At 36.4% G+C, this 27916-nt stretch overlaps 1 protein-coding gene across 3 annotated transcripts in view; it reads right to left on the bottom strand.

Annotated features, from left to right (window-relative positions):
• The window catches only part of SMAP1 (small ArfGAP 1), a 185417-nt gene that overhangs the window by 19189 nt on the left and 138312 nt on the right, over window positions 1-27916 (bottom strand). For all 3 annotated transcript variants that reach the window (XM_074398109.1, XM_003926334.4, XM_074398110.1), the window contains one exon: window positions 4992-5082. In XM_074398109.1, the coding sequence (XP_074254210.1) occupies window positions 4992-5082 (91 nt within the window). The remainder of the gene's footprint in view (window positions 1-4991; window positions 5083-27916) is intronic.

Here is a 27916-nt window from a genome sequence, read left to right on the forward strand (position 1 = left end):
ACCATGTCTCCAGGTTTCTCTTCGAGTGAGATAATTAGATGTTCTTATATTTAAGTCATTTTTAGGCTTCCTGTTACTTGTAATTTGAAGTTGCCTCATTCAGAGGTCAATTTTTCTCCTCTCAACACCTATTATTTGTCCTATCCACCAGCACATTCTCTGAAGATTCTAAGCTGTTTCCAAGAAGCTGTCCTTTCCTGCTCTCTTCTAAAGTCTGTGGTATCATTAACTCCCCCAACTGCACCTGTTTCTGGTGCCAGTTCACCAACTGCCCTAGTACTGACTCAGGACCATTTGCAAGTATCTGCCCATTGCTAGTTACCTTACACCAATATGTTCATGTAACTGCATTTTCATTCCTACACAAGTGTGATTACATAAGAATAAAACCAAGTAAAATTTATGAAATGCTGAGATAGAAATTTCCCCATATTAAAGTAACGATTAGAATGGATAAAATCAAATCAGTTTTATATAAACAGTGAATACAGAAACACGTGAGTACACCCCTGAAGTAACTTTTCACTGCCAAGATCATGACTTGATTATTTGTGAGATGCTTTCTGGAGCACTGGAGGAATGCAGTCCCCCCTAGACATCCTCAGCAGTACACCTCTGACCCACACAACTCTGTGCCTGGTAGGACTGTGGGTAACGCCTCCTGACAAGGAACCAGGCTGCTCTGCAGTATGCATGTGGTACACAGATGGTCACAAAACAGAACCTCTGCAGGAACCAGTAATGAGAGGTTGAACTGAAACCTCTAAGGTCACATTCAAGGCCAGCAATGTGTCTTCTTCTAAGGCCTTATACCCAAAGCATGTGCTCACCCTTGAAGACTTTATTCTCAGAGGCGGTCTTATGCCCCAACTCTCCAAAAATAAGCCCTACTGAAAAGAAGCATTAGTCTAAGGGAGCTGTCCTAACCAATTGGTAAGCAATCTGTCCATTTTTGTCATCTTTAAAACTAAGTAATAAACAAGAAAGAATAGACAGTAGCCTAACAGTATAATTCACAGTCCTAAACTAGCTTCCCAAGCAAGGGGACATGAAGAGCATTATTCTCACAAATCTTAGAAGCTGGTTTTAATTCTATTTTAAGATAGGACATACATGCACAAGCCAGGATATATCTGTGTTTGATTCAAATCTCATATACTCAGAGATTATTCAATCTGGTACTTAGTCGAGAAGGGCCCCAGGCCCTTGGTTACTTCTAAGACTAGAGGCATATCAAGTATTTCACCCCATTTATGGTATTAGTAATTTCTAAGACTACAGGCAGATCAAGTATCTCACCCCGTTTATGGTATTACAGAATAAAATATAATAGTATTTCTATAGATTTCAAACATGAATTAATCTTTAAATATGAGGCGGCTCTTATAGATACTATTGGGAACATAAAGCAGGGGTCAGCAGCAAACCCTAGCCCATGCCTGTTTTTAAAGTTGATTGGAACACAAGCATGCTCACTCATTTACATGTTTGTTTACAGCTATGCACACTACAATGGGAGCTGAGTAGTTGCAACAGAGATCATAAGGCCTGAAAAGCCAAAAATAATGTCCATTTGGCCCTTTTCAAAAAAAAAAATTTGACAACCTCTGCTAAAAAGTATACTAATATAAAGCATTTTATGTTTGAACTTTGAATGGGTAGTAGATCAGGAAAGGTGTGCTTAAGAAAGAAGGTTTTGCGTGAGTTACTAGGTTACAAAAAAGAAATTAGGTTTGTTAAAGTCTCATTTAAAGGAAAGCTCAAATGTCTAAAAACTGGTCTTAAGTATTACACTATTCTGAAACTGTTAAGAGTGATAGAGAAAGCCATGAGTCCCAAAGATCCGTAGCTGGGTAACTGAACTATCTCTGTGCAGGTTTTCTCTATATTTTCCAGAAATGTTTGCAGTTAATGTCCGTTGCAGTCTCACTCATACAGGAACATGCTGTCATCTTTTCATGACCATAAATCATACTTCAAGGCACCTACCCCACAATCCCCACTTTTTTTTTTCCCCAATTTACAGGGGAAAAGCAGGGTCCCATGAGAGGATAGTGGCATGCTTCTGAGCAGATAGCCTGCGGCCCAAGATGGACACCCATCATCAATCCAGATTTAGGACCACTTTTTGTTTTGAGCTCAAAAATACCTTTGATTCTCTGTAGTTTCCTGGACTTTCATGAACTCATCAAATTTTATGATGAAACACAGCTTTTTTTTTTTTTTCAGAAGTCTGAAAATACTTTTTAAGAGTTTAGGATACTGATAACCAACAGATGGGAAGAGTTGAATGTGCTCTGGGTAAGAGACTTCCTCTTTCCTGCTACTACAACTCCCTCACAGCAAGACAACCCTCTTTCTGACCCCATCTTCCACTTCTCCCACTTTTGTAACTGTTAGACTAAATGATCTAAAACCCACTGTCAGTCATCGCAAAATCCCCCATAAAATCTTAACCTTTTTTCGCAAACATTCCCTAACGTCTCCTGCTAAATGAACCTTGGTTCTCCCCGGAAGACACTGTTTCCTGAAGCTGTCCCACTGTACAAAAGAGTGATGTCCCAGCAGACCCACAAACCCATGAGTGATACAAATAAACGCTAGCTGATGTAAGCTACTGATTTTGGAGTTGTTTGCTATGTAACACAGGCAGCAAGAGTTGACTGTTTTAGGAACTGATACAAGAGGGGTGCTGCCACAACCAAACCCTAAAATCTGTGGCAATGACTTTGAGACAAGGTGGTAAAAGATAAGGAAACACTTGTTGGAACTTAAAATGGAGACACAATATGCAATATGGCTGGTAAACAGTGCCCTGCAATAATCAGGAAGGTAAAAAAATGTATCAAATGAAGTTGTAGCAGAGCTACCCTAGGTGACCCACAGAAAAAGAGAGAAACAAATGATTAATGTTGTAAGCCATTAAAACCTGAGGCTTATTTACCATGCAGTTTATTCCAACAATAATGGAGTATCTCAAAGGCCACTCATACTATTTGTCGATGAGATCCCATCCACTCTGGGCTGAGAACACTCTGGGCTATTCGAGAATACTGCTAGAGCAATTTTTTCTTGTCCTGAAAGTATCAGATTTACCTCTCTACAAGTTCATTTCTAACACTAAACATCTTGTAATGTCACCATTTTAAAAATCCTTTCCTGCCCACCTTGCCCTACTTTAATCTAGTCTCAGCACAACTGCCACAATAATTCTTTAAATACTAAAGTCAGATTATTTCTTTTTGGCAAATTCTTCCAATGTGTTTCCAAGTCACTCAGAGTAAAAAAAAAGTCCCGTTACAGTTGGCCTGCCCCTCCCTATGCCTGTCTTCCCTGTCTCCTGTTACTACTCTCCCCTAGATCATTCCACTCCAGCCACACCATCATCCTTGCTGGTCACTGCACACCTGAAGCAGGCTCCTACTGAAGAGCCTTTGCATCTGCTGTTTTCTTCTCAAAATGCTCTTGCTTACGGATCCAGATATCCAGACCTTATTCCCATCTTTGCTCCAATGAGACCTCTGTGAGTTCCTCCCTGTCGACCCTATTTAAAATTTACAACCATCCATTTTTGTTTTCTTTCATCCGTAGTACTTACCACACATAATATATAATACAGTTAATTGCTTATTTACTGTCTCCCCAGATGGAAAGAAAGCCCCAGAAGGCAGGGGTTATAGTCTGTTCTCTTTCAGATCTATCTGCCTAGTGTCTACAATGGTACTTTGATACACAGTAGACAGTAGCTATTTGTTAAATTAATGAATGAGTGTGTAAGGTAAGAATCAGGCTTAGTTTATATTTTATATTTCTCATTTATGAACTAATAAGCCAGGCACTTAGACTGGAAAAGAAATGCTGCAGTAAAGACAAAGACTATAGTTTTAGTAAGATTTTTTTTTTTTTACATTGGTAGTAATTCCTTTTCCTTTTCTCTCATTTACAGTAAAGGAAATAAAAAACATTTAGGACTTCAATTCAACCTAATTATATTTAGAGCCCCTGGACTGAAGCATTGTTTTCAAAATTATAGTTATATTTTCTATTTCTAATATACAACTTTTTACTATCATAGAAGAATTGTACCTTCAGGGAGTGTATTTGTATGATGTACCAGCTTCCTGAGAAATGAATAAAACATTCAGCTATAATTCTTAAAACATACAATAATTTACTCAATAACAACTGGGATCAATTTTTTGGAAAGCAGTATATGAAGTTCAACTTTTCCCTTTCAACTAACTGCCTTTCACTTTTTTCCTTGTCAATCTTCCTCCAAACTAAAAAAAGAAAAAATTTTAATTATTCCTGTGCCAATGCTCAGATATTACTAAAAGTAATCTTTTATCAAGCCAATTCTTTTAGAAGAAAAAAAAAAAAGAAAAGCTAACAATATTTGTAGATAAGCACAATATAAACACCCTTTGAATGAAAGCCTGTTTACTTACCACACAGATAACATTTACCTTTCAGTCATGAGAACAAACAGGAAAATGAGCACTTCTCATTATCACTGAGTCAGTTATATGAATCTAGACACTAGATTTAGATGTAAAATGTGTTGCTTCAGTTAACCAAAATCAAATTTTATTTTTTAAACCATAACATTTTACAATAAAGGTATCTTAGAATTATTTTGCTAAGTGAAAAAAATCCCTCACAAAACTAAAAATTCGAGAGAGAAAGAAGAGAAAATAATCCAGTCTTTACTGTAAGAACTAAAACGTCACATCTGCCAAGCCTTTGAAGATTACTTTGATATCTTCTTTTCCCCAAGGAACTTATTACTTTCTATTTCAGTGAAGACAGTGCTGACAGACACTGACTCCCTCATTAAAGATGTCCTTTTTGTGGTAACTTAGCAAACTAATCATACCATTTTCAAATTCATTTAACAAGTATGTTTTGGTATACTGAAGATAAAGCCATTATATTACCTGCAAGTAAAAGTTTCAATTGTTTTGTAATAACTTTTATGTTTTATTACTTACCAAGTCCTAAAAGATCCACAGTGGGCTCCACAGTTTTTTTAGGGCTGCTACTTTTTTTAGGTTCCAGTTGCTGATCTTCTTTCTTCTGTAGCTTTAAAGTAAATAATTGAATTTATTAATTTTTCTTAAGTATATTTAACAAGATTTTAAGCCCCAATTAATTACATATGTTTTTGATAAAGTCAGTGTTAAAAAAAAATAAGTAAACATGATTGTTGAACTTGCAATGACAATCCTTACACACTGGGACCCCAAATCGTGAATAAAACAATTTAACTTTTAATAAAATTGTTCTTAAATACTAGCTCTTTTATACGAAACAATACATTTTGAAGAAATGCATTTCATATTTCCTAGCTACTATTAATGTACTTATGTGATATGATTTGGCTCTGTGTCCCCACTCAAATTTAATCTTGTAGCTCCCATAATTTCCATCTTTTATATAAAATTATACATTTTGAAGAAATGCATTTCATATTATTTCCTGGCTATTATTAATGTACTCCTGTGATAGGGTTTGGCTCTGTGTCTCCACCCAAATCTCATCTTGTAGCTCCCATAATTCCCATGTGTTGTGGGAGGAACCTGGTGGGTGATGATTAAATCGTGACGGCAGGTCTTTCCTGTGCTGTTGATCTGAAGGTATTAAAGGGGAGATTTCCCTGCACAAGCTCTCTTTGCCTGCTGCCATCTGTGTAAGATATGACTTACTCCTCCTTGCCTTCCATAATTGTGAGGCTTCCCAAGCCACATGGAACTATGAGTCTAATTAAATCTCTTTCTTTTGTAAATTGCCCAGTCTTGGGTATGCCTTTATCAGCAGCATCAAAATGGACTAATACATCCTGTTAGCTGAGACTGAGGAGGCCTTCAAGTCTTCATAAGCACACTGTTAACCCATCATCCACACACTGTATGATACATGAGACACAACTGCCAAGAAAAGCCTAATGAAATGGTATTTTATATACTTTCTTCCTGAATCTACATTATTAATCACTTTTTTTTTTTTTTGAGACGGAGTTTCGCTCTTGTTACCCAGGCTGGAGTGCAATGGCGCGATCTCGGCTCACCGCAACCTCCGCCTCCTGGGTTCAGGCAATTCTCCTGCCTCAGCCTCCTGAGTAGCTGGGATTACAGGCACGCGCCAACATGCCCAGCTAATTTTTTGCATGTTTAGTAGAGACGGGGTTTCACCATGTTGACCAGGATGGTCTCGATTTCTTGACCTCGTGATCCACCCACCTCGGCGTCCCAAAGTGCTGGGATTACAGGCTTGAGCCACCGCGCCCGGCCTTATTAATCACTTTTTACATATAATATTATTCTAGTTCTCAGGAGCCCAAGTCATAGTTACACATTCTGAACTTACTTTCCCAGAAAAAACATTGTGTAGGACAGAATGAAAAAACCTACACCTACTGGATTCTCAATTCTAAAGCCCACCTCTATTAAACTAAGAAAATAAAATATTGAGTTGAGTGCAGCAGCTCACACCTGTAATACCAGCATTTTGGGAGGACCAAGTGGGATGATCTCGTGAGCACAGGAGTTTGAGATGAGCCTGGGCAACACAGCGAGACTCTGTCGCTACAAAAAATGAAAAAATTAGCTGAGTGTGGTGGTGCACACCTGTAGTCTCAGCTACTTGGGAGGCTGAGGCTGGAGGATTGTTTGAGCACAGGAGGTCAAGGCTGCAGTGACCTATGATAGCACCACTGCACTTCCAGCCTGGGGGACAGAGTAAAACCCTCTCTCTTAAAGTAGTCTTAGTCTCTAAGTAGGTACTTAAAAACAAAATGAAATAAATTAAAAAAGAAAACATCCATTCATTTCTCAAACCATTTCAAGATAATTTCTTCTACAACTACCTAAAGAATTCACAACTTAGTTATTATGAGTTCATTTTTTGTTAGCTATTAGAGATATGTTAACTTCTAAGAACATATATCTACCCTTATTTGTTTTTAATCACTATACTCTCCCTTAGAATTATTGTCTAATCAATCAGCCTACATTACCAGATATCAATTCTTTAATAACTCTCAAATACAGAATTAGCCAACTATAACTATATATAATTTTCAGAAGTTTATCATAATCCATTTCACATTCTCTATTCTTTCACTTTCAACCTCTAATATAGGTTCAGACTTTTCTTGCTTATCACAAGGATTTCAAAATAATTTCAAGAAAAATATCCCCTGTAGTCATGAAGTAAGCAATTCTCTTCAACTGATAACTCAATCTGTGTTACCATACATATAAAATCTGTAAGGGAATCTGAGGATCATATGGCTACAAGCATGCAGACTTCAAATATTCCAAGGCAGAATCCTAGCAGCTTCCTGAGGTAGGTCATCGTTGGTCACATCACAGCCTATAATAAATACTCTGGAGAGTGTCTTAGTCTCTAAGTAGGTACTTAAAAAGTCTAATCCCTGTTTTAATTTGGCTTAAAAATCAGAAAACTTTAAAGTTGAAAATAAACTTAGATAATCTGGCCAAACACATTCATTATGCAAATTAAATGAGGCTCAGATGTTAAGTGCCAAATAGGAATACAGGAACTAAAATTCTTATTTTCTGCTACTCCAAATTTAGCATTCTTTTTTGGGTGAATTTTACTGAATATTGTTTCATGGAACAAAGCACAAAACAAACTAAATTTGTGAGGAATTCCTTCCTATTTATTTTCTATGATCTAAGAATTTAGAACCTCTTCAAGCTAAAAATGATCTTTTTAAAAAATTCATATACAAATTCTGGATAAGGTGTTTGTAACCAAATTAGAACTACCTTTTTAAATGCTGCTGAGTATGAAACTATCTGTCATGGTTTGAAAAGAAAAAAAAAAAGCCAAATCAGGAAATGCAGAGTCTTCTAACAATCCTGACTTCCACCTCCAGAACTACTGCAAACAATTTGAAAAATATCTTTCTTTCCAGATGTTCACACATGTGTCTGTGTTCTAAAAGCGTCTCATCTTTTTAGATTTCAATTTAAATAGGTAGTCATCAACCATTTCCATAGGAAACTGTGTAACTGAGGACATAGTGTATAGTTGAGCAAAGAGAATCATTAAGGCAAGAATAAGGGAAATCCTAAACAGTTTATCAAACTGTAGTTGGGACCCTCTAGCAGTTTCTGAAATCTATTTTACAGGCCACAACTAAACATTTTTTTGGCATATAAAAATGATACACTAAAGAAAATAGAGCACATTGCATAAACGCAAATATTCTTAGATTGTTGTTTTGCACATTTACACACACATGTGCGCACAAATCTGGATCATAATTAAATGTATTTCTTTGCAGAGTGGTAGGTTGAAAAACACTCCTCTAAAGATAGTCTACTCCTTTGCTCTTACAATGGATCAAATCATAAATGAGAAATGTCTATGCCCTAAGCCCTATTATTCCAAATAGTGTTGGCTATTCTAGATGGATTTCAACAATTCAGACATGAATTTTCCTTAGAGAATTTTCCTTAGAGTAGACATTTGAAAGGTTTTCCCACAAATCAAAAAAGCAAAAGGATTGATCACTTTAAAATCCACTTTGTATCCCTCCATTATCAAATCTTGTGGAGGCAGTCACATGAACACATCAATGTGTGGCACAGGTAATTTTAGAAATTACTCTTCTATGTCTTCATAGTACATACATTATATACTTCATATATGTTGGTAAAAACTACAAAGATTAAATTCAGATGATACTCTTCATCAATGATAAGTATAAACATAAGAAATTAACCTCATTATTTTTATTTTTAGAACATTTAAGGACAGATACACCATAGCACAAACCACATAGATAAGGAATCTTCCTAAAATTCTAGATAGAGTAACAAATACTTAATCTTCTAGAGCTTAATATCTATTAAGAGTTACTAATTTTCTATATAGTTTTCTTGAAAGATTTTCTAATAAAAATTGAGTTATTTTTTAAACTTAAAATTATTTTTACAGTTTTTGTGTAAAATGACAGGAAGTACTTATTTTCCTAGTCCTAGATGAGTAGTAATAGCTAAAAATATAGACTAGAGAGATGCTATTGTTGGAATGTGTCACCCAAACTTCACATGTCAAAAATTTAATCCCAATGTAACAGTTGAAAGGTGGAGTCTAGGAAGAATTAGGTCAGGAGGGCTCTGCTCTCATTAACTGATTAATATCATTACCACAGGCGTAGGTTAGTTATCAAGACAGTAAGCTCATTATAAAAACAATTTTAGCCCCTTCTTGTCCAAGTGCTCTACTGCCCTTCCACCTTTCCAAACATGGGATGATGCAGCATGACGGACCTCACCAGATGCTGGTGCTGTCCTCTTGGACATCTCAGCTTCCAGAACCATGAGCAAATAAACTTCTTTTGTTTAAAAATGAGTCTGTGCTAGTCTGTTACAGCAGCACAAAACAAACTGAGATGGAATAAAGAAAATCTTTGCATATATACTATCATTATGAAGGTTCAAAAAACCCTAAAACATGCAATCCCCTAAAACAAAGATACACACATACACACACAGATTCAACGCTTTTTTTTTAAATTTAAAAATATGTAGGTGTTGTGTTTTATTCCATTACATTATACATCTAAACCCAATACTATCACCAGCAAATCAAGGTGGGCAGCCTATCAAAAAAAGACTACTTCCACACCAAAAGCAATTGCAACAAAACCAAAAATTGTCAAATGGAACCTCATTAAACTAAAGAGCTTCTGCACAGCCAAATAAACTATCAACAGTAAACAGAAAACCTACAGAATGAGGGAAAATATTTGCAAAGTAAGCATCTGACAAAGGTCTAATACTCAGATTCTATAAAGAACTTAAAAAGAAAAAAAAAACTCCATTAAAAAATGGGCAAGGACATGAGCAGACACTTTTCAAAAGAAAACATACACATAGCCAACAAGTGTATGAAAAAATGCTCAACATCACTAATCATTAGAGAAATGCAAATCAAAACCACAATGAGATACCATCTCACATCAGTCAGAATGGCTATCATTAAAAAAAAAAAAAAAAGATGCTGGCAAGGTTGTGGAAAAAAGGGAACACACATACACAGCTGGTAGGAATGTAAATTAGTTTAGTCATTGTGGAAAGCAGTTAGGCGATTTCTCAAATAACTTAAAACAGAATTACCATTTGACTCAACAATCCTATTACTGGGTATATGCCCAAGGAATATAAATTATTCTACCATAAATACATATGCACACATATGTTCATCGCAACACTGTTCACAATAGCAAAGACATGGAATCAACCTAAATGCCCATCAACAGCAGTCTGGATAAAGAAAATGTGGTACATATACACCATGGAATACTATACAGCTATAAACAAGAATGAGATCATGTCCTCTGCACAACATGGATGGAGTTGGAAGCCATTACCCTAAGTGAACTAATGCAGGAACTAATGCAGGAAAAAATCAAATCTCATAAAATAGGAAGTCCAGAACAATTTTCTTCTTGTCCCTCATTACAATATCTGCAGCAACAAGGCCATTTAAAAAATCCCGCTTAATCAACAAGAGAGCAGCAGTGCCCTGTGTACATGCTAAAAATCCTGTCTTAGGGCCACGCTGAAGTCTACTTAGTTTCTAAAGCAAAGCACATTTGATGCTCTTTGTATTTCTTTATAACATAAATCACCAATGTTAATGTTTAGAGAGGAACTATAAGCAGATTTCCCAAATGTATGCCAATTAAACATTTTGGTTAACAAACATATGTGTAATAGATTATGTCTTCCTGAAAAGCTTTTCTAAAATGGAAAAAATCTTCAAGAACATGTTTGACTTTTTCCAGGTTTGTCTGTAACACAAGTGATTTTTACCAAGTATTTTCAAAACATAAAGGTTGTGTTCAGGCATGGTGGCTCATGCCTGTAATCCCAGCACTTTGGGAGGCCCAGGTGGGTGGATCATGAGGTCAGAAGATTGAGGACATCCTGGCTAACACAGTGAAACCCCATCTCTACTAAAAATACAAAAAATCAGCCAGGCATGGTGGTGCGTGCCTATAGTTCCAGCTAATCAGGAGGCTGAGGCAAGGATAATCTCTTGAACCTAGGACGTGGAAGTTGCAGATCATGCCTGGGAGTCAAAGCAAGACTCCACCTCGGAAAAAAATAAAAAAGGTTGTAAACATTAAACAACAAACATGAATACAAAAACTATCAATTGGTACTTTTGCTCTGTAGCATACCAACTGTATTGTACTTTGCAAAGAATTACAAAATACAATTATTTAAGATACTTAAAATATAGCTATCATATAAATACAAAGTAAATAATACCTGGAAGCAAAATTTTAGAAGATTTAAAAATAAAAGGGCTATTATCTTGTTAGGATTTATGGGCAGGGATTACTAGCATGTGATAACAGTAAATTAATACTTTGATGACTACTAACGGTAAATTCTTAGATGACCACACCTTCCCTCAAATAACTGTCATCCTTTTGATGTTTCACATTCAGCTCAGACATGGCAAGCAATATGTACAGAATCATTCCACTTTAAATTCTTCTGCTATTAAAAACACTGCATAGGAAATTTGTCTTCTAATAAGTGAAGAATGCAGTCAACTGTGGGTAGATAAAATCAGACAATCTATAATTTATTAAACAAAATTTTCTCACAAGCTAGAACATAAGTCTACTTAGATAAAGCAATTTTGTAAAATGTAATTTCCTTAGATTCATATTGAGCAGATGTCTCATTCAAATTATTAAAGCTTTTATTAGCAGAAGCTTCACCACCCAATCTTTTTGTGATTCATAACGCTACTCCACACAATATAATTGAATCAAAAACTATTTAGGTTCCAACTCCTATGTTTACCACCATTTCCTAGCTCTTTAAATAACAGACATAACAGCTGAGCCTCTAGCATGTGATTCACTGTTCTTCAGCTGGCTAGTTAATGTAGACAAGAGCATAGAGCATAAATATATACTACAATAAGGAAGCTATGCAATTTTCTAAGTTCTAGTGGTCATTAGTCAAAATTTTCTTTAAGAACTGACATCTCAAATTATAACTTAGTTTATTTATAATCAGTTTCTTTTAATATTCCTAGAATCTTAGAGCTAGAAAAAACATAAAATGTATTACATTCAACATGTTCATTTTAACGTTAAGGAAATTAAGTGAAATTTGTCCAAAGGCTCCATAAGAGGCTATCAAGGCAAAGGTTTACCTCTGACAGGGTTCCTTCCCCTGCACCATGGTGGATTTTGCTAATAATTTCTATCTAACAAAAATTAAGATTAAAAATCAGTATTTATCCAATGCTTAACAATACATGTATATTCTTACAATGACATAAAGGAAAACTGCAATAAAAAAATTCATGCCAGGTATGGTGCCACACGACTGTAGTCCCAGCTATATGTGAGGCTGAGGTGGGAGAATTGCTTCAGCCCAGTAGCTAGAGAACAGGCTGGGCAACATAGCAAAAATACACTCAAAACAAAAACAAAAATAAAAACACAATGTGATAGAAGGTCAGAGCAAGTATGCCAATAATTTTAACTCAAGGTACACTATAAAGACCACATGAAAAGTATGATTCCTTGAAGTTCAATGGTGATGACAGTTGTAAGGGATTAGTATTTTATAAAGGCAGTGACATAAACTTTTAGGTGTGAAGGAAAAATAGGAAGGAGTCAAAGAGGAGACAGTTCACTCTGCTGCCCAGGCTGGAATGCAGTGGCAAGATGGCAACTCACCACAGCTTTGATCTCCTGGGCTTAGGCGATCCTTCTACTTCAGCCTCCCAAGTAGCTGGGACTATAGGCATGCACCGCCACGCCCAGGTAATTTTCGTTTTGTTTTGTTCAGGTTTGAGACAGAGGCTCACTGTGTCGCCCAGGCTGGAGTACAGTGGTGCAATCACAGCTCACTGAAGTTTTGATCTCCCAGGAACTGGCAATGGCACCATGTGAAGAACACTGAGTGGGAAAGGCACTAGATGGTGGATGTATCTGACTGACTTGTCATTCTACATGTAAGAAATAAAAGATAAATCTCAAGATTTTTATTTCCACAATGTGAAAGGAAATAAATAAAAAGCCAACTAGAGCTAGCATTCATATATGTCATTGTTTTTCAAAGGGGGTAGTGAAAAGAAAAAATACTACTCCTGGAGAAGTGTGTTGTGCATATGAACTGCACTGAGGAAGAACAATCTGACCACCACTGTTGTAGGTGGGAGGCTCTCTGATTGTGAGAGCAATACTTTAGGAAAAAAAACTAATCAACTGCCTCAGTAGAACTTGACATTTGAAATATATTTCTAACAAGTTACTCAACAACACGTATTTTTCAGAATACTATCTCATCTGATTACCTATTGAAATCTCCATAGTAGGTTTAACTTTTACTAAAATTTTCAGTAAAAAAAATCACTGAGTTAATTTTTTTTTTTTTTTTTTGAGACGGAGTTTCGCTCGTTACCCAGGCTGGAGTGTAATGGCGCGATCTCGGCTCACCGCAACCTCCGCCTCCCGGGTTCAGGCAATTCTCCTGCCTCAGCCTCCTGAGTAGCTGGGATTACAGGCACGCGCCACCATGCCCAGCTAATTTTTTGTATTTTTAGTAGAGACGGGGTTTCACCAAGTTGACCAGGATGGTCTCGATCTCTTGACCTCGTGATCCACCCGCCTCGGCCTCCCAAAGTGCTGGGATTACAGGCTTGAGCCACTGCGCCCGGCCTGAGTTAATATTATCCACTATATTACCTTAGTTGTTTACTCAAACAAAGCTTTTTGACTATGTGCTATAAATAACAAAAATCAGAATTATATTCCTATATAGATGGATAGCTATAATTACTATGTCTGTTTATATTTGTGTGCTTTCTTTTTTCCTTTTTTTTTTTTTTTTGAGATGGAGTCTTGCTTTGTTGCCCAGGCTGGAGTGCAGTGGCGCGACCTCGGCTCACTGCAACTTTCAACTCCCAGGTTCAAGTGATTCTCCTGCCTCAGCCTCCCAAGTAGCTGGGATTACAGATGCCTGCCGCCATGCCCAGCTAATTTTTGTATTTTTAGTAGGGATGGGTTTTCTCCATGGTGGCCATGCTGGTCTCAAACGCCTGACCTCAGGTGAACCACCTGCCTCAGCCTCCCAAAGTGCTGGGATTACAGGCATGAACCATCATGCCTGGACTGTATTTGTGTGCTTTCACAACTGAATTATACACAACCTTAAAACTATTTTATGTGAGAAAAAAATATTGCATATAACTTTTGTTTATTCCCAATATCTTATTAAAAATCTTTAGTTTCTTTTTCTCCTCTTTACCATTCTTTATAATATAGGTCATTTTCAAATTAAAGCTGTCAATACATAGAGTACTATTTTTTTGAATTTAACATTCTTTCTTAAATTGTATTTTTAGGGTTAAATTTATTACAATATACATTTTATTTCCCCAATCATATGGACATCTTTCAGTAAATGTTCTCTGTAAGGCCTACAGACACTACTGTCTCAAACAATATTTCACTAGGCTGGAGAAGTTATCAAGATAAACAGAAATTAAGAAGTAGCAGCAGCCTTGAAGGCATTTAGTGGATTCATCATATGACAGACAAAACACTACTGTAACATCTCTCTTATACGTCCATTCTCTCTGTAATAAAAACTTCCAGTGTTATGGAATCACTGCACATGATGATACAGCATATTTTACATTTGGACAATTACAAATATTAGAAAGTTTCGTCTTCAGACAATTTCTAACATCTCCCCATTTATCAATACTCTCTATGCTAGAGCCATGCAGAAAACAAATGGAGGAATAAATTTATAAAACTGACCTTCTTCAAAACCACAGAAGACCATTAATTCACACCAAAACTTTGGTCATCTAAAATTCAAAGACATTTTCTTTTGTGCTATATTCAGGAGAGTTGAGTTTGAGTGCATTTACTCCAGAATTTTACATTTAGGCAATTTGTTCGTATTTATTTTAAGATCATCTGAGGGATTTATTCTGTCATTTGATGTCTTAACTTATCTTTATTCCTTGGTCATCTGAAAATTTGAACAATGTGGCACAGATATCCTCACTTAACAAAAATGCCGAAAAGAACAAAGTCCAGTACTGACCCCTGAAGAAAGCAGAGAACTTCCTCTAAACTGACATCAATTCTCTTAACTGGACAGTTGTCTATCTGGCTTATAATCTATCCTACTATCTGATCATCTACATCTTGATCAGAAGCATATTTAAGAATTTTGGCCAATAAGCAAGCATAGTCTGACATGGAGAGAGAGAGAGAGAGAGAGAGAGAGAAAGTGTGTGTGTGTGTGTGTGTGTGTGTGAGAGAGAGAGTGTCTCACAGTTTCACTCTGCTGCCCAGGCTGGAGTGCAGTGGCAAGATCACAGCTCACTGCAGTCTTGATTTCCTGGACTCAGGCAATCCTCCTACCTCAGTCTCCCAAGTAGCTGGGACCATAGGCATGCACTACCATGCCCAGCTAATTTTTGTTTTGCTCTGTCGCCCAGGATGAAGTGCAGTGGCGCATAATCACAGCTCACTGAAACCTTGACCTCCCAAGCTCAGGTGATCTTCCCACCTCAGCCTCCCAGGTAGCTGGGACTACAGGTACACACCACCAGGCCCAGCTAATTTTTTGTAGAGATGGAATTTCACCATGTTGCCCAGACTGGTCTTGAACTCCTGGGCTCAAGCAATCCACCTGCCTCAGCCTCCCAAAGTGCTAGGATTACAGGCCTAACCTACCATACCAGCCAGAAACTGTTCTTAAAGAATCCATGGCAGGCAACCAGTGATTGCTGGTAAGGCTATGGAAAAGAAGCAAGCTGTTAAAATAAATCCATTTGAATTTTGCACAGAATCCATGTCAAGCTTAATGATACGGCATTCACAATCCATTATGTTTTGCTTCTAAAAATCAAGATGTTGGTCCATCTCTAATCTCCTGGTTCCCTAGTTTGAAGCATTTCTCTAAGAATGACCTAGGAGTGCTTCATAAATAAAAGGTTTTTAAAAGTTTCTTATTAATCCCAAATACTGAATGGCTACACTGGTAAGTTTCCTTAAAATAATACTTTGCAGGGTTTTTGTGGGAATCAAGCAAAATAATTTAAAGAGAGTTCCTTTCACAGTAGCTGGCACATAAGTGCTTCATAAATGGTAGCTGGTAGTGGGTGCAGGAGTACTTTTTATACTTACATACCAGGACCAGTAAGCACTAGGGAAACAAAAATGAAGAACACATGTTTCCTAAGTTTATATTCATACTCTAGTTATGCAAATGGACACAAACATAATCTGGTTCAGTGTGGATCAGTGTGATGATGGAGTTATAGTTTTCTGGGGGTGCACAGTAGTGGCATGCTTATTAGACTTAGCATGTGTGTGAATGATGATGTAGGTGAACACATGTCCCGGTTTGCTAAAAGTAACTCCAGCTAATGCTGTTATTCCAACTTAACTGTTTGTTAATAGTGCCTGCTTTCACTTTTACAAGTACCTAATTTGAAATACCCATCATAATTATACATAGAGACTTTAACTTTAGACAGGAATTGGCTACAGTACTGCTAAACTTGTCATTAATGGGTTCCTCTCTTGACAATGGTAAGCTCCTGTTCACAAGACTCTGGATTGCATGCAAATACCAAGTCACCTCTCAGTAGTCAATTAGCAAGATTTTTTTTTAAGGGCAGTAAACCCAATAGGAGTGGCTATATCTTCATCAATATCTTTAACACTCATCTTACTGTTGTTATTCTTATTTTTACACAGTATTCTGGAGGTTTGCAGAGAAGAAAAAAAAGCAGTATCTGATAATACTGCTTATTAACAAAATTATGAAAGAAATAAAAATTAGCCAAACACCTGAGTTTTAACCCCAGCATGGAGACTTCCCAGCTGGATGACTCTGAACAAGTTACTTAGTCTCTCTAAACATGGCCTGCTTCATAGGTTTGTAACCTATGCAGTCTCACAGAGCCCCAATGCTACATTTAATATACTCCTATGAACATCTTGAAATTTGTAATTTTCTCTTTAAATATTTTGTAAATCCAATGGGACGTAGGTTAAACACAGGATATATGTGCAATATGTGTTTCACCACGGTTCCTTGCTGTCCATCTACCTATAGGGCTCATGATGCTCCATGAGCAGAGTTTAAATTATAAGACTGCAAGTGAAAACAATATAAACATATTGCTCTATGATGGAGTGAGCAGGGGTACTGACAGTTGTAAGAGACCATGCTTTCTGTTCCTACTAGAACTTGCTTCAAAAGCAGAAAGAAGGCAATAGTGTTCTAAGAAACAAGGAAAATCAAAATATCCTATCTTACTCATGTCACTTCCTTGTACTAGCCAAGACATACAGTGAAAATGATGACAGAGAAAGAAAAAAGGGCAGTCAACAGTTCTTTTTCCTTTCCTCATCGGTAAACTGAAGGTAGAGAGAGTTGATAAAAAATATGTGTATCAAGATGTGGAATAAAAACAGTAGAGTTAGTTTTTGCATGTTTCCACTGTTCTGCTAAGAACAAATGATATATGCATGTGCAAGCTAAGAATATGAAGGGTATCATTTCACTGATTCCATATGAGGTTAAATGCTCTGTATGCAAGTAAACTTCACTGCATAATATAAAGTATAAAATTCATATTAAGAATATAAAATTTTAATTTTTATTGATTTAAGACAACGCTAACAAAAATAACAACTTCCTAAGTACAGAGACTGTGGAAGAAAGAAAAAAGTTTTATATTTTAGTACCTTTAATGGTACTTTTTATTTCTGCTTCCCGAACGAGGGGTCTCTAATTTTCATTTTGCACTGGGCCCACAAATTATATAGCTAGCCCTGTAAGCCTAAGCTTTTGTAGTAAAATAAGGATAATAATAGCTATCATATTGACCTTATGACTGCTGAAATAATAATTAAGATTCATATTACAAGACTTTCCACTTCTGTTCCAGCAAGCAGGGAGCTTGCAAGTCACCATTCTGTTTTAACAAGTAAAAAGCTGAACAAACTGGAAAATAAACACCTCTTTTTAAGTCTATCAAGTAAAGTCACAAGGCAAACTGTAGCCCTGAAAACAAGAGAGACAGACAGGCAGATATACAGAATCAACTTATAGGGACAGAAACCCAGTACTAAGGTAGGAAAAGCTGAACTGTAACTGATGAACTGCTGGAGGCTCAAATGTGGACCAGTCTGAGAGATTAAAACTCCAGGAGATCCAGTCATAGGGTGGCCTTCACACTTTTGAGTTTTACCTCCAGCATCTCAAGCAGGTTCCTACAGTGAAGATGAAAGGGAAAAAAAACCCTTGGGCTCTGGCAGGGGGAACTGAAAAATAACTATGGTTGGCTTTCTGGATCTGTGGCTTCCACATGCATAAATTCAACCAACCACAGATTATAAATATCCAAAATAAATTGTAAAAAAATACAAAAAAATACAAATTAAAAAATAGCATAACAATCTGCATAGCATTTACATTGTATTATGTATTGTAAGTAATATATAGATTATTTAAAGTATATAGGAGGATGTATACAGGTTAGACACAGATATAACATTTTATATAAGGGACTTGAGTATCTGTGGATTATGGTATCTGTGGGAGTCCTAGAACTAATCTCCCATGCATACCAACAGAAAACTGTATTCTGAAATATGATGCAACATTCTGTTCCTTTTAAAAAGGCCTGCCCTAAAGAGAAACTATTTTACCAGAGCCTGACCTCCTAGGAGTTTCATAGAGCTTAACCTACCTAGAGGAAAGAAAATAACCCAATTCTAGTCCCCTACAGCCAACCTGTCTCACCTAAGGGGTGCAGAATAGAGGAATTTGTAAAGTATATAACCCAGGGGCACAGGCTTATTAAAAGACTGAGACTTAATCATAGGACTATAGAATACTTCTCCTCCCCCAAGATATTAATGAAGTCCTATTTATCTAAGGTCCTTTCACCCAGTACATCATGTCTAGCTTTCAATAAAAAATTACAAGACATACTAAAAGGTAAAAAGCACATTTTGAAGAAAAAGATCAAGCACAGTCAATTATGGCAGGGATGTTGGAATTATCAGACCATGAATTTAAAACGGCTATGATTAGTATGCTAAAGGTTCTAATGGAAAAAGTAGACAACATGCAAGGATAGGTAATATTAGCAGAGATGAAAATTCTAAGGAAGATACAAAAGAAAGAAGTTAGAAGTGAAGAATGCTTTTGATGGGCTCACTAGCAGACTAGAGACAGCCAAGGAAAGAATCTCTGCACCTGAAGACATGTCAACAGAAACTTCCAAAACAGAGAAGCAAAAGAAAAAAAAAAAAAAAAAACACTGAAGAAATGGAATATATCTAAGAACTGTGGGACAACTTAAAAGGTATAACATACATGTAATGGAAATCACAGAAGGAGAAGAAGGAATGGAATATAAGAAATATCTGAGACAATATGACAGGATTTTTCCCAAATTAACATTGGATACCAAACCATACATCCAGGAAGCTCACAGAACACCAACTAAGATAAAAGACCAAAGAATTATACCAAGTACATCATTTTCAAACTGCAGACAATCAAAGTTGATCCTTTGCCCTTACCTTTTCTTGCTTCTTTCCTTCCCCTTCCTATTTTTGGATGTTATAGAAATAGACTGAAAAGCCATACAGCATACTGGTCAAGGATACATACTCTGAAGGCAGACTATCATATTCGATTCTCAGCATGGCCACTATTCAAGAGCTGTGTGACCATGAATAAATTGCCAAACTTCTGTCTCTCAGGTTCTCATTATAAATCAGAATAATAATAGTATCAACCTGATAGAACTATTGTGAGGACTAGGAAATAATATACTTAAAGAGCTTAGAACAATGCCTGGCAAATATTATGCACAAAGTATGTGCTTGCTATTTTTATTACCTTCAATGACCCATCTAATTGCTGACCGTTGCAAATGGGAAGCAACATTCTTAAGTATAAGCTTTAACTTAGTAAAACTACCCTCTATCAAAGTATATATTGAGGAAGTATTTTCCTAATTTCCTATTTAAGGAAATTTCTAATCTACTAAGAAGGACTGTAAAGTTTGCATGCTTACTGAACAAAAGCCTCTCTTTCATTAACTAGGAAATGAAAGCTTTGCACATAAAGTAATTGGATTTCTTCCCTTTTTATTGCCTCACTTGCAATAAAGCTTCAAATGATTGCAAAAACACTTCAGAAATTCCATGAAGGAAAAAAATGTTCTCAATTTACTACAAGCCTATAAGAGAACTTAACATACGGTTTTCTGCTACAACCTACACATTCTTTATCATCACAGTTACTTTAATAATAAGCAAGTGTTAAAAAGCTATTACAACTTTGGCTGGTTTCTTCTTTTAGGCTTGCGGTCATTGTAGTATATGGTTATTTAACTAACAAAGTCAAGTTATTATCATCTTGCTATTGCTTTCTGTTAGGTAATAATTCTTATTTTAGGCACTCACTTCTTTCTTTTTAAAACTAGGTAAAATGAAACAGTAAGAACAGAACAAACCATCTTGGGTGAAAGAGCTTTTTTCATATAGAAGTCAACATTGTTTCAGGCTAATTAAATTTACTCATTTAAAGATAACCTCTCAACTGCCAGGACATTCTGGATCCTTTATAAGCACTGAATAAGAAAAATATTGGCTTCCATACTCACTAGGATATTTTTCTTCGTGGCAATACCTTATATTTACGAGAATGTTTATAGTAGCTTTATTCATTGAAGCCCTAAACCAGAAACTACTCGAATGTCCACTAACAGCAGAAAAAAAATAAATAAAGCATGGCATATGTAGACAACAGAAGAATGTTCAGCAATAAAAATGAGAATGCAATGAACGACATGAATGAATTTCACAACAGAATGGTCAGCAAAAGAATCCATACAGAGGAAGAGTTGCATAGTATGATTACATTTAAATGAAACCCAAAAACAGAAAAAACTTATCTTGTTGATACGAATCTAAATAGTGATTCAAAATTTTTAATAATCCTCTTAATTTTCTCTTTAAAAAACAGGACATCATGAGAAAATGGCGTGGGGAGGGGGGAAATCCTAACAGGAACTTCAAGTGCTACCTAGAGTGGTATTTACTAGAGAAAAGGATACAGAAATCAAACTTTAGACTCCACAGGAAGAGTCTTCCAGTACCACAAATTTAGCATCCCCCAGCCCAGCTCACTTTCTCTTCTGAAAAAAAAAGAGGGATAGAAAGCCAGGAAAGAAGAGAGAGACGACTAGGGGAAGCAGGTGGGTTTGTTTGTTTTTGTTTGTCTGTCTGTTTTTTGCGCCTTCCCCTCCGGGAAGCAGGTTTAATAAAGAAACCTCTCCACTTCAACATCCTGCCTCAAGGCCAAGAGTACCTCCTGGATAGCAATTCCTAAAAGAATTTCCCATTCTAACCTTCTCAATTCTTGCAAATACATGTTTTGCTTGCAAATACATGTTTACATGGCAAAAGAGTATAATATGAAAACCACAGAAATAGGCTTTTTTCTTTTTTCTTTTTTTGAGATGGAGTTTTGCTTCTCACCCACGTTGGAGTGTAATGGTGCGATCTCGGCTCACTGCAACCTCTGCCTCCTGTGTTCATGCGATTCTCCTCCCTCAGCCTACCGAGTAGGAAGGATTACAGGCACCCACCACCATGCTTGACTAATTTTTTTCGTATTTTTTTTAGTAGAGATGGTGTTTCACCATGTTGGCCAGGCTCGTCTTGAACTCCTGACCTCAGATAATCTGTCCACCTCGGCCTCCCAAAGTTAGGCTTTCACTATAAAGAAGATGTGATGCACTGCAACAATTCTAAAATTAACTGAATATTTAAAAGTAGAATTTAGAAAGAAGAGATCACGAGGTCAAGAGATCGAAACCATCCTGGCCAACATGGTGAAACCTCATCTCTACTAAAACTACAAAATTAGCTGGGCATGGTGGCGCATGCCTGTAATCCCACTACTCAGGAGGCTGAGGCAAGAGAACCCGAGAGGCAGATGTTGCAGAGAGCCGAGATCGTGCCATTGCACTCCAGCTTGGCAACAGGGCGAGACTTTGTCACACACACAAAAAAGAGAGAAAGTAAAAATAATGGAGAAGTGGGAAGTGGGAATGGAAAGAAATACCTGACGCTGATTATTCTCAAGCAGCAAATAACAAATCTAACAAGGTCAGTGTTGGCTATTTTAGTCTGGAGATATACTTTTTCATCTAGTGAAACAGAGTTCTAATTTCAAATCCACAGTCTGCTTCTGATTTGCCTTTGTTTCTAAGACAATTCTCAATTTCTAAAATTCTCAATCCTTAGTCTTTGGAAATGGGTTTGAAGGGTAGGTAGCCCTTTACCCCCTTACAGATCTTGATTGGTTGCTACCTGGTTTTCAGGGAACTCAAAACAGCCTGGCTGTAGAAAATAAACATCAAATTCATTTTTTGACCCTCCTTTAAAATCAACAAAGAGATGGGGCCAAGGAGGACCTAAACCCTGTGAACATCTTTGAGAACTCAGAAGTACAATTACAACAATAAAAACAAACTTTTTTTTTTTAAAGCAAAGAACACTCTCAATAAGTCCTGGACTATCTGTCACTTAAAAGGGACTTATTAATGAAGGTGAAGACCTTAATCCACACAGCTGAGGATGAAGAGTAAAAGTCCAATTTTTGTGAAAGCAATGGATAAGAGCTTACAGAAAAGAAGGGAAGCCCTATACTTCACTTTTATCACTGCAAGAAACTATGATTATACAAACCACTTTTAAACTTTCCAAAGATCAGAAGAATCAGACAACCTCAAATTGATCTTTCCTTAGATGTTTTTAAATCAACTATGAAAAAGGATTGCTTTTCCTTGTAGCAATCAGTTCCAGAAATTTAAAGTCTTAAATATGAAAGCAATAAATGTCCTAAGGTGTGGTGAGAAAACATACGGACAATGAACTAGTATCTATTCAGTAAAATAATAATGTGTGGCTTGAACAGGGTTAGTAGTTAAGTAGAGAAAATGGTTAAATTATATATATAATTGCTATATTTCATCTCCCTCAGAGTCTGTGTGTTATGCATACAAACTTATCAGGCCCAACCCCAATCTGCTGACTCAGAATAACCAAGAGTGGCAGTTTTCTAATACAGTTTAACAGCTACCGCTTCTGGGAAAAGGGTCCTGTCACCAAAATCCACCTATTGGAAATGGGAGAGATGGAACTTGGGGGACTTGTTAGATGCGATGCAATGACCATAAATCACAAATATGATGAAAGGTCTTGAGAGCACTGGGACGGGGCAAAAAACAAAGGCTGCATAGTAGTCTCTGTAAGATTATTACATCTACTGCTATCAATGTTCTCATCAGAATCTAAGGATGTTCATATCAGGTAACTATGAAGTGATGAGACTGATTTTCAAAATCCATACATAAAAGCCATAGTTGATACTTGTGATGCAATACCACAATTATCATTGCTATCAAAACACAGAGTCTATATTTCTCCAGATCTACAACTAAGAATGTCAAATGATGGGTTAATAATGGGTCCAGGCTGAAAGTAGGCCACTAGGAAAAAGGCAACTCTAAATGACAGAGCAGCCATTTTCTGGCAGGCAGTAAACTAGGAAGACTAGAAACTCCCAAGGCCAGGAGATGATTTACTATAAATAGGTGTAATCATTTTTTAAAATAGAATATGGTTACCTCCCGTGTCAGTGAAGAAACATCTCCTCCTTTCACTGCTGCACATTTTTTTTTACTTTCAGGTTACATTTAGCATTTCCTTCTGTCAAATGCTACCAGATGAATTAAGGATTAAACAGAAAAAAATGATTTTTCAATTCATTAAAATTAGATTATGAAAAGTGTATATGTCTACAAAGTGTCTTTTTAGAAATGTATTTATTTTTTATTGTGCTAAAACACACATGGCATAAAATTTACCATCTTAACCATTTTATGTGTATTGTTTATTTAACAGATTTTAAAACTTTTCTTAGAAATGTTGTGCATGTAAAAAAATTTTAAAAGACAAATATTACCAAAGGAAGAATATATTAAGACACCTAGAACACTGAAAGTATAAGGCTCAATATATATGTTCTTCTGTACCAATTTTATTGCAGTGAGGGTGGATGAGAGGAAGGGAATAGGGGAAGAGAAGGTAAAAAATGATTTATCAAATCTTAATATTTAAAAATTTATATAATTACAAAAACATAATATTAAACATTTAATTACTCTGAGTAGTTTATTACACAGTATATAAGTGGTTGATGAAGAGAAGCATCTAAGAGAATTAGATTTATTCATTTAAACAAATATATTAGTATAACTTAGGCCTATTTTACTTTCAATTCATTGCTGTTCTCACTTGTAAGGATGGCATAATAAATGGGAAGATAAAATATTCTTATTCCCCTTTGTTAACTGGTAGGTAATTTTTACTCAGTTGAAGAAGCGTACCTTTGCTGGGTACTCTCCAGAAGCCTGTGACATTCCCCCCTCCTACACTACTATAGGCCAGTACAACACATTATCATTAAAGGTAAAATAAATGTTTATAATACAATATCAAATTGGGGGAGAATAAAGTAAAAAATACAAAACCAGTACCACCTACATTACCAAAAGAGAACTGGAAACAACTAAAATGTTAGAAGTGGTGAGACTCCAGACAGTAAGATGTCAGGTGATTTTCCTTTTTACCTTTTCCTATGTTTTCCACAGTTTTTATAATACATAAGGGAAAACTGCAACAAAAAGAAATGAGGCTGAACATAACTGTCATAATGGTAAAGATTTAGGAGGAGATATAGATCTTGTTATGTAGAAAGGAGAGACACAGTGGGGGTATGGGTGTAGAACTAAATCAGAGCTACTGGGGCAAGAATAATGGCATGTTCAGAAGACAGTCTTTATTTTGTTTCCCTGAAACTTCATAGGTTTCAAAAGAATAAACTGAAAAGAAATATGAAAACATAAGTAATGATCAGACTCTGAAAGGGTTAGGCTTTATTGATATTTATTCTGTAAGCGACTGATTTAGTTATCTTTTAATTTTTTAGCTTGCAATTTCTCCCAGTGTTCAGGTCTCTACTAAGTTTTGAAGAAGTTAAAATATTTCTTTCCTGTCTCCAGCTTTTCTGGCACTGCAATACTTTCAAATAAATGCAGTACTCTAGAAAAAATTATTTTAAGTACCACAAAAGTAATATGGCAGAAGATGAAGAATAACCAAGTGTATTATGGCTACGGGCTAATGCTTTCTGTGGCTCAAGACTACATGTCTAATGAAGTTTTTAGCCTAACATTCTGTTCTGTTTTCTTCCTCCAAAGTGCAGATAATTCTAATCAAACAGGAATTAGATAAAAAGATGTGTGACTTCAGGACTGGGCGAGGTGGCTCATGCCTGTAATCCCTGCACTTTGGGAGGGCAAGGTGGGCAGATCACAAGGTCAGGAGTTCAAGACCAGCCTGACCAACATGGTGAAATCACATCTCTACTAAAAATATAAAAATTAGCCAGGTGTGGTGGCACACACCTGTAATCCTAGCTACTCAGGAGGTTGAGGCAAGAGAATCGCTTGAACCTGGGAGGAAGAGGTTGCAGTGAGCCAAGACTGAACCACCTGCACTCCAGCCTGAACAACAGAGGGAGATTCCATCTCAAAAAAAAAAAAAAAAAAAAAAAGATGTGTGATTTTAAAATATAAATCTGACTTTGGATAACTTAAAATTAAGAAAATGCTAATTTCTGAATCAGGATCCTATATTTTACTTTCTACCTAACGGTATTACAAACTTTTTTTCATATGCATAACTACATTATTTCCTTCTGGCAGCTGAGAAAAAGATCTTGTGTCTACAGCAGTCCCTCTTAACTAACGTTTTACTTTCAGTGTCTTCAGTTACCTGCAATCATGGTCAGAAAATATTAAATGGGAAATTCCAAAAATAAGCAATTCGTAAGTTTTAAATTACACACAGTCTGAATAACATGATAAAATATTGTCCCAGTGACGTTAATCATCCCTTTGTCCAGCACATCTATGCTTTATTCACTATCCACCTGTCACTTAGTAGCCATCTCACTTATCAGATCAAAAATCATGGTATATATAGGACTTGGTACGACCCAAGGTTTCACTGGCTACGTCTTGGGACATATTCTCTGCAGATATGAGAGGGACTACTGTATACAGCTGATGCTCCATTTCCTTGGGTTCCACAAGTTCCAAAAAGCGAAACTTGAATTTGCCATGACAGGGTACTACACTGAATCCACAAGAATAAAGGGATCTGCAGGCACTGTATTCAGTATTATAAGTAACCCAGAGATGATTTAAACTATATGTGAGGATGTGCAATAAGTTATATGCAAATTGTATGCCATTTTAAATAAGGGACTTAAACATCCACAGATCTTGGTATCTTCGTGTGTATGTTGGGCGGGGATGGGGTCCTGGAACCAATCTCTCATAGGTACTGAAGGACAACTATATTCAAAGGAAGCCTTGACTGGTATCACCAGTGCCCTCCTGTGAATTACAAAACAGGCAGGCTTTCATTCTTCTACTGAGACCCACTTTCACTGATCTAGATTTTGAATCAACAATTCTTAAGTGAGAAGTGATTATGCTTCCGGGGCAGGAGGGGGCATTTAACAATGTTGCCTAAGGTGTGTTTTTTACTGTTGGGACTGGTGAGATACTGCTGAACATCCTACAATAAACAAAACAACCTCCTGGCCACTCTATCCCTAATTCCAAAAATAGCACTTGGCATGTAGTAGGTACTCAGAAATGTCCGAAAGGATTTATATATAAGGAAACAGGCACAGAGTAGTTAGATATCTAGTAAACAATGAAGTTGAGAATCAGACTGAAGTCTTGTAATCAAGTAAAGATTCTTCTACCTGTATCTTGTAGCAGTTTGTTAATATTTTTCAAGACTTTTAAAAACCTATATCCTTTGCCTCAGCAACTCTAGTTTTAAAAATTGATTATAAGAAGTTATTACACAGTTGTACAAATATTATATAGACAGATTTTCATTATCCCAAAGACAGGATAGTGGAAGATAAATTATGTGCTCAGTGGAAGATAAATTATGCTACATTCATTTGATGGAATGTTAGTAAAGACAGAAAGGCATAGTATGTGTATCAGTAAGAAAACGGCAGCCAGGCGCAGTGGCTTATGCTTGACTTGAGGCCAGGAGTTCAAGACTGGCCTGGTCAACACAATGAGACCTCATCTCTAAGAAACTTTTTAAAAAAATTAGCCAGCCATGATGCCATGCTTCTGTAGTCCTAGCTACTTGGAAGGCTAAGGGAGAAGGATTCCCTTGGGCCCAGTTTGAGGCTACAGTGAACTGTACAATGAACACCACTGTACTCCACCCTGAATGAAATAGTGAGACCCCATATCTAAAAAAGAAAAGGCAGTCAAGATATTGTCAAATGACAAAGGGACAGAGTAGGTTACAAAATAGTTAGTTTAATATGATCTTCTGTAAATATATATATATATATTTCCATGGAAAACAATTAGGAAGGATGAACGTCAAGGCATTAGTGATTTTTTTTTCTAAGTGTTAACATTAATTTTTCCTTCTTGCTTACATGTATTTTGTGTTTTCTTACAAATATATATGGTTTGAATATTATGGAAAAATAGAAGAAAAAGGCTATCAAAAACTTACTAGGACAGCCAGACACATTGGTATATGCCTATAGTCCCAGCTAGTCAGGCTGAAAAGGCTGAGATAGGAGGATCCTTTGGGCTCAGGAATTCTATACAAGCCCGAGTACCACAGAAATATCCTACTCTCAAGAAAAAGAAAAGA

This window comes from Saimiri boliviensis, chromosome 4 (assembly GCF_048565385.1).
Source record: "Saimiri boliviensis isolate mSaiBol1 chromosome 4, mSaiBol1.pri, whole genome shotgun sequence".
Classification (NCBI taxonomy): domain Eukaryota; kingdom Metazoa; phylum Chordata; class Mammalia; order Primates; family Cebidae; genus Saimiri; species Saimiri boliviensis.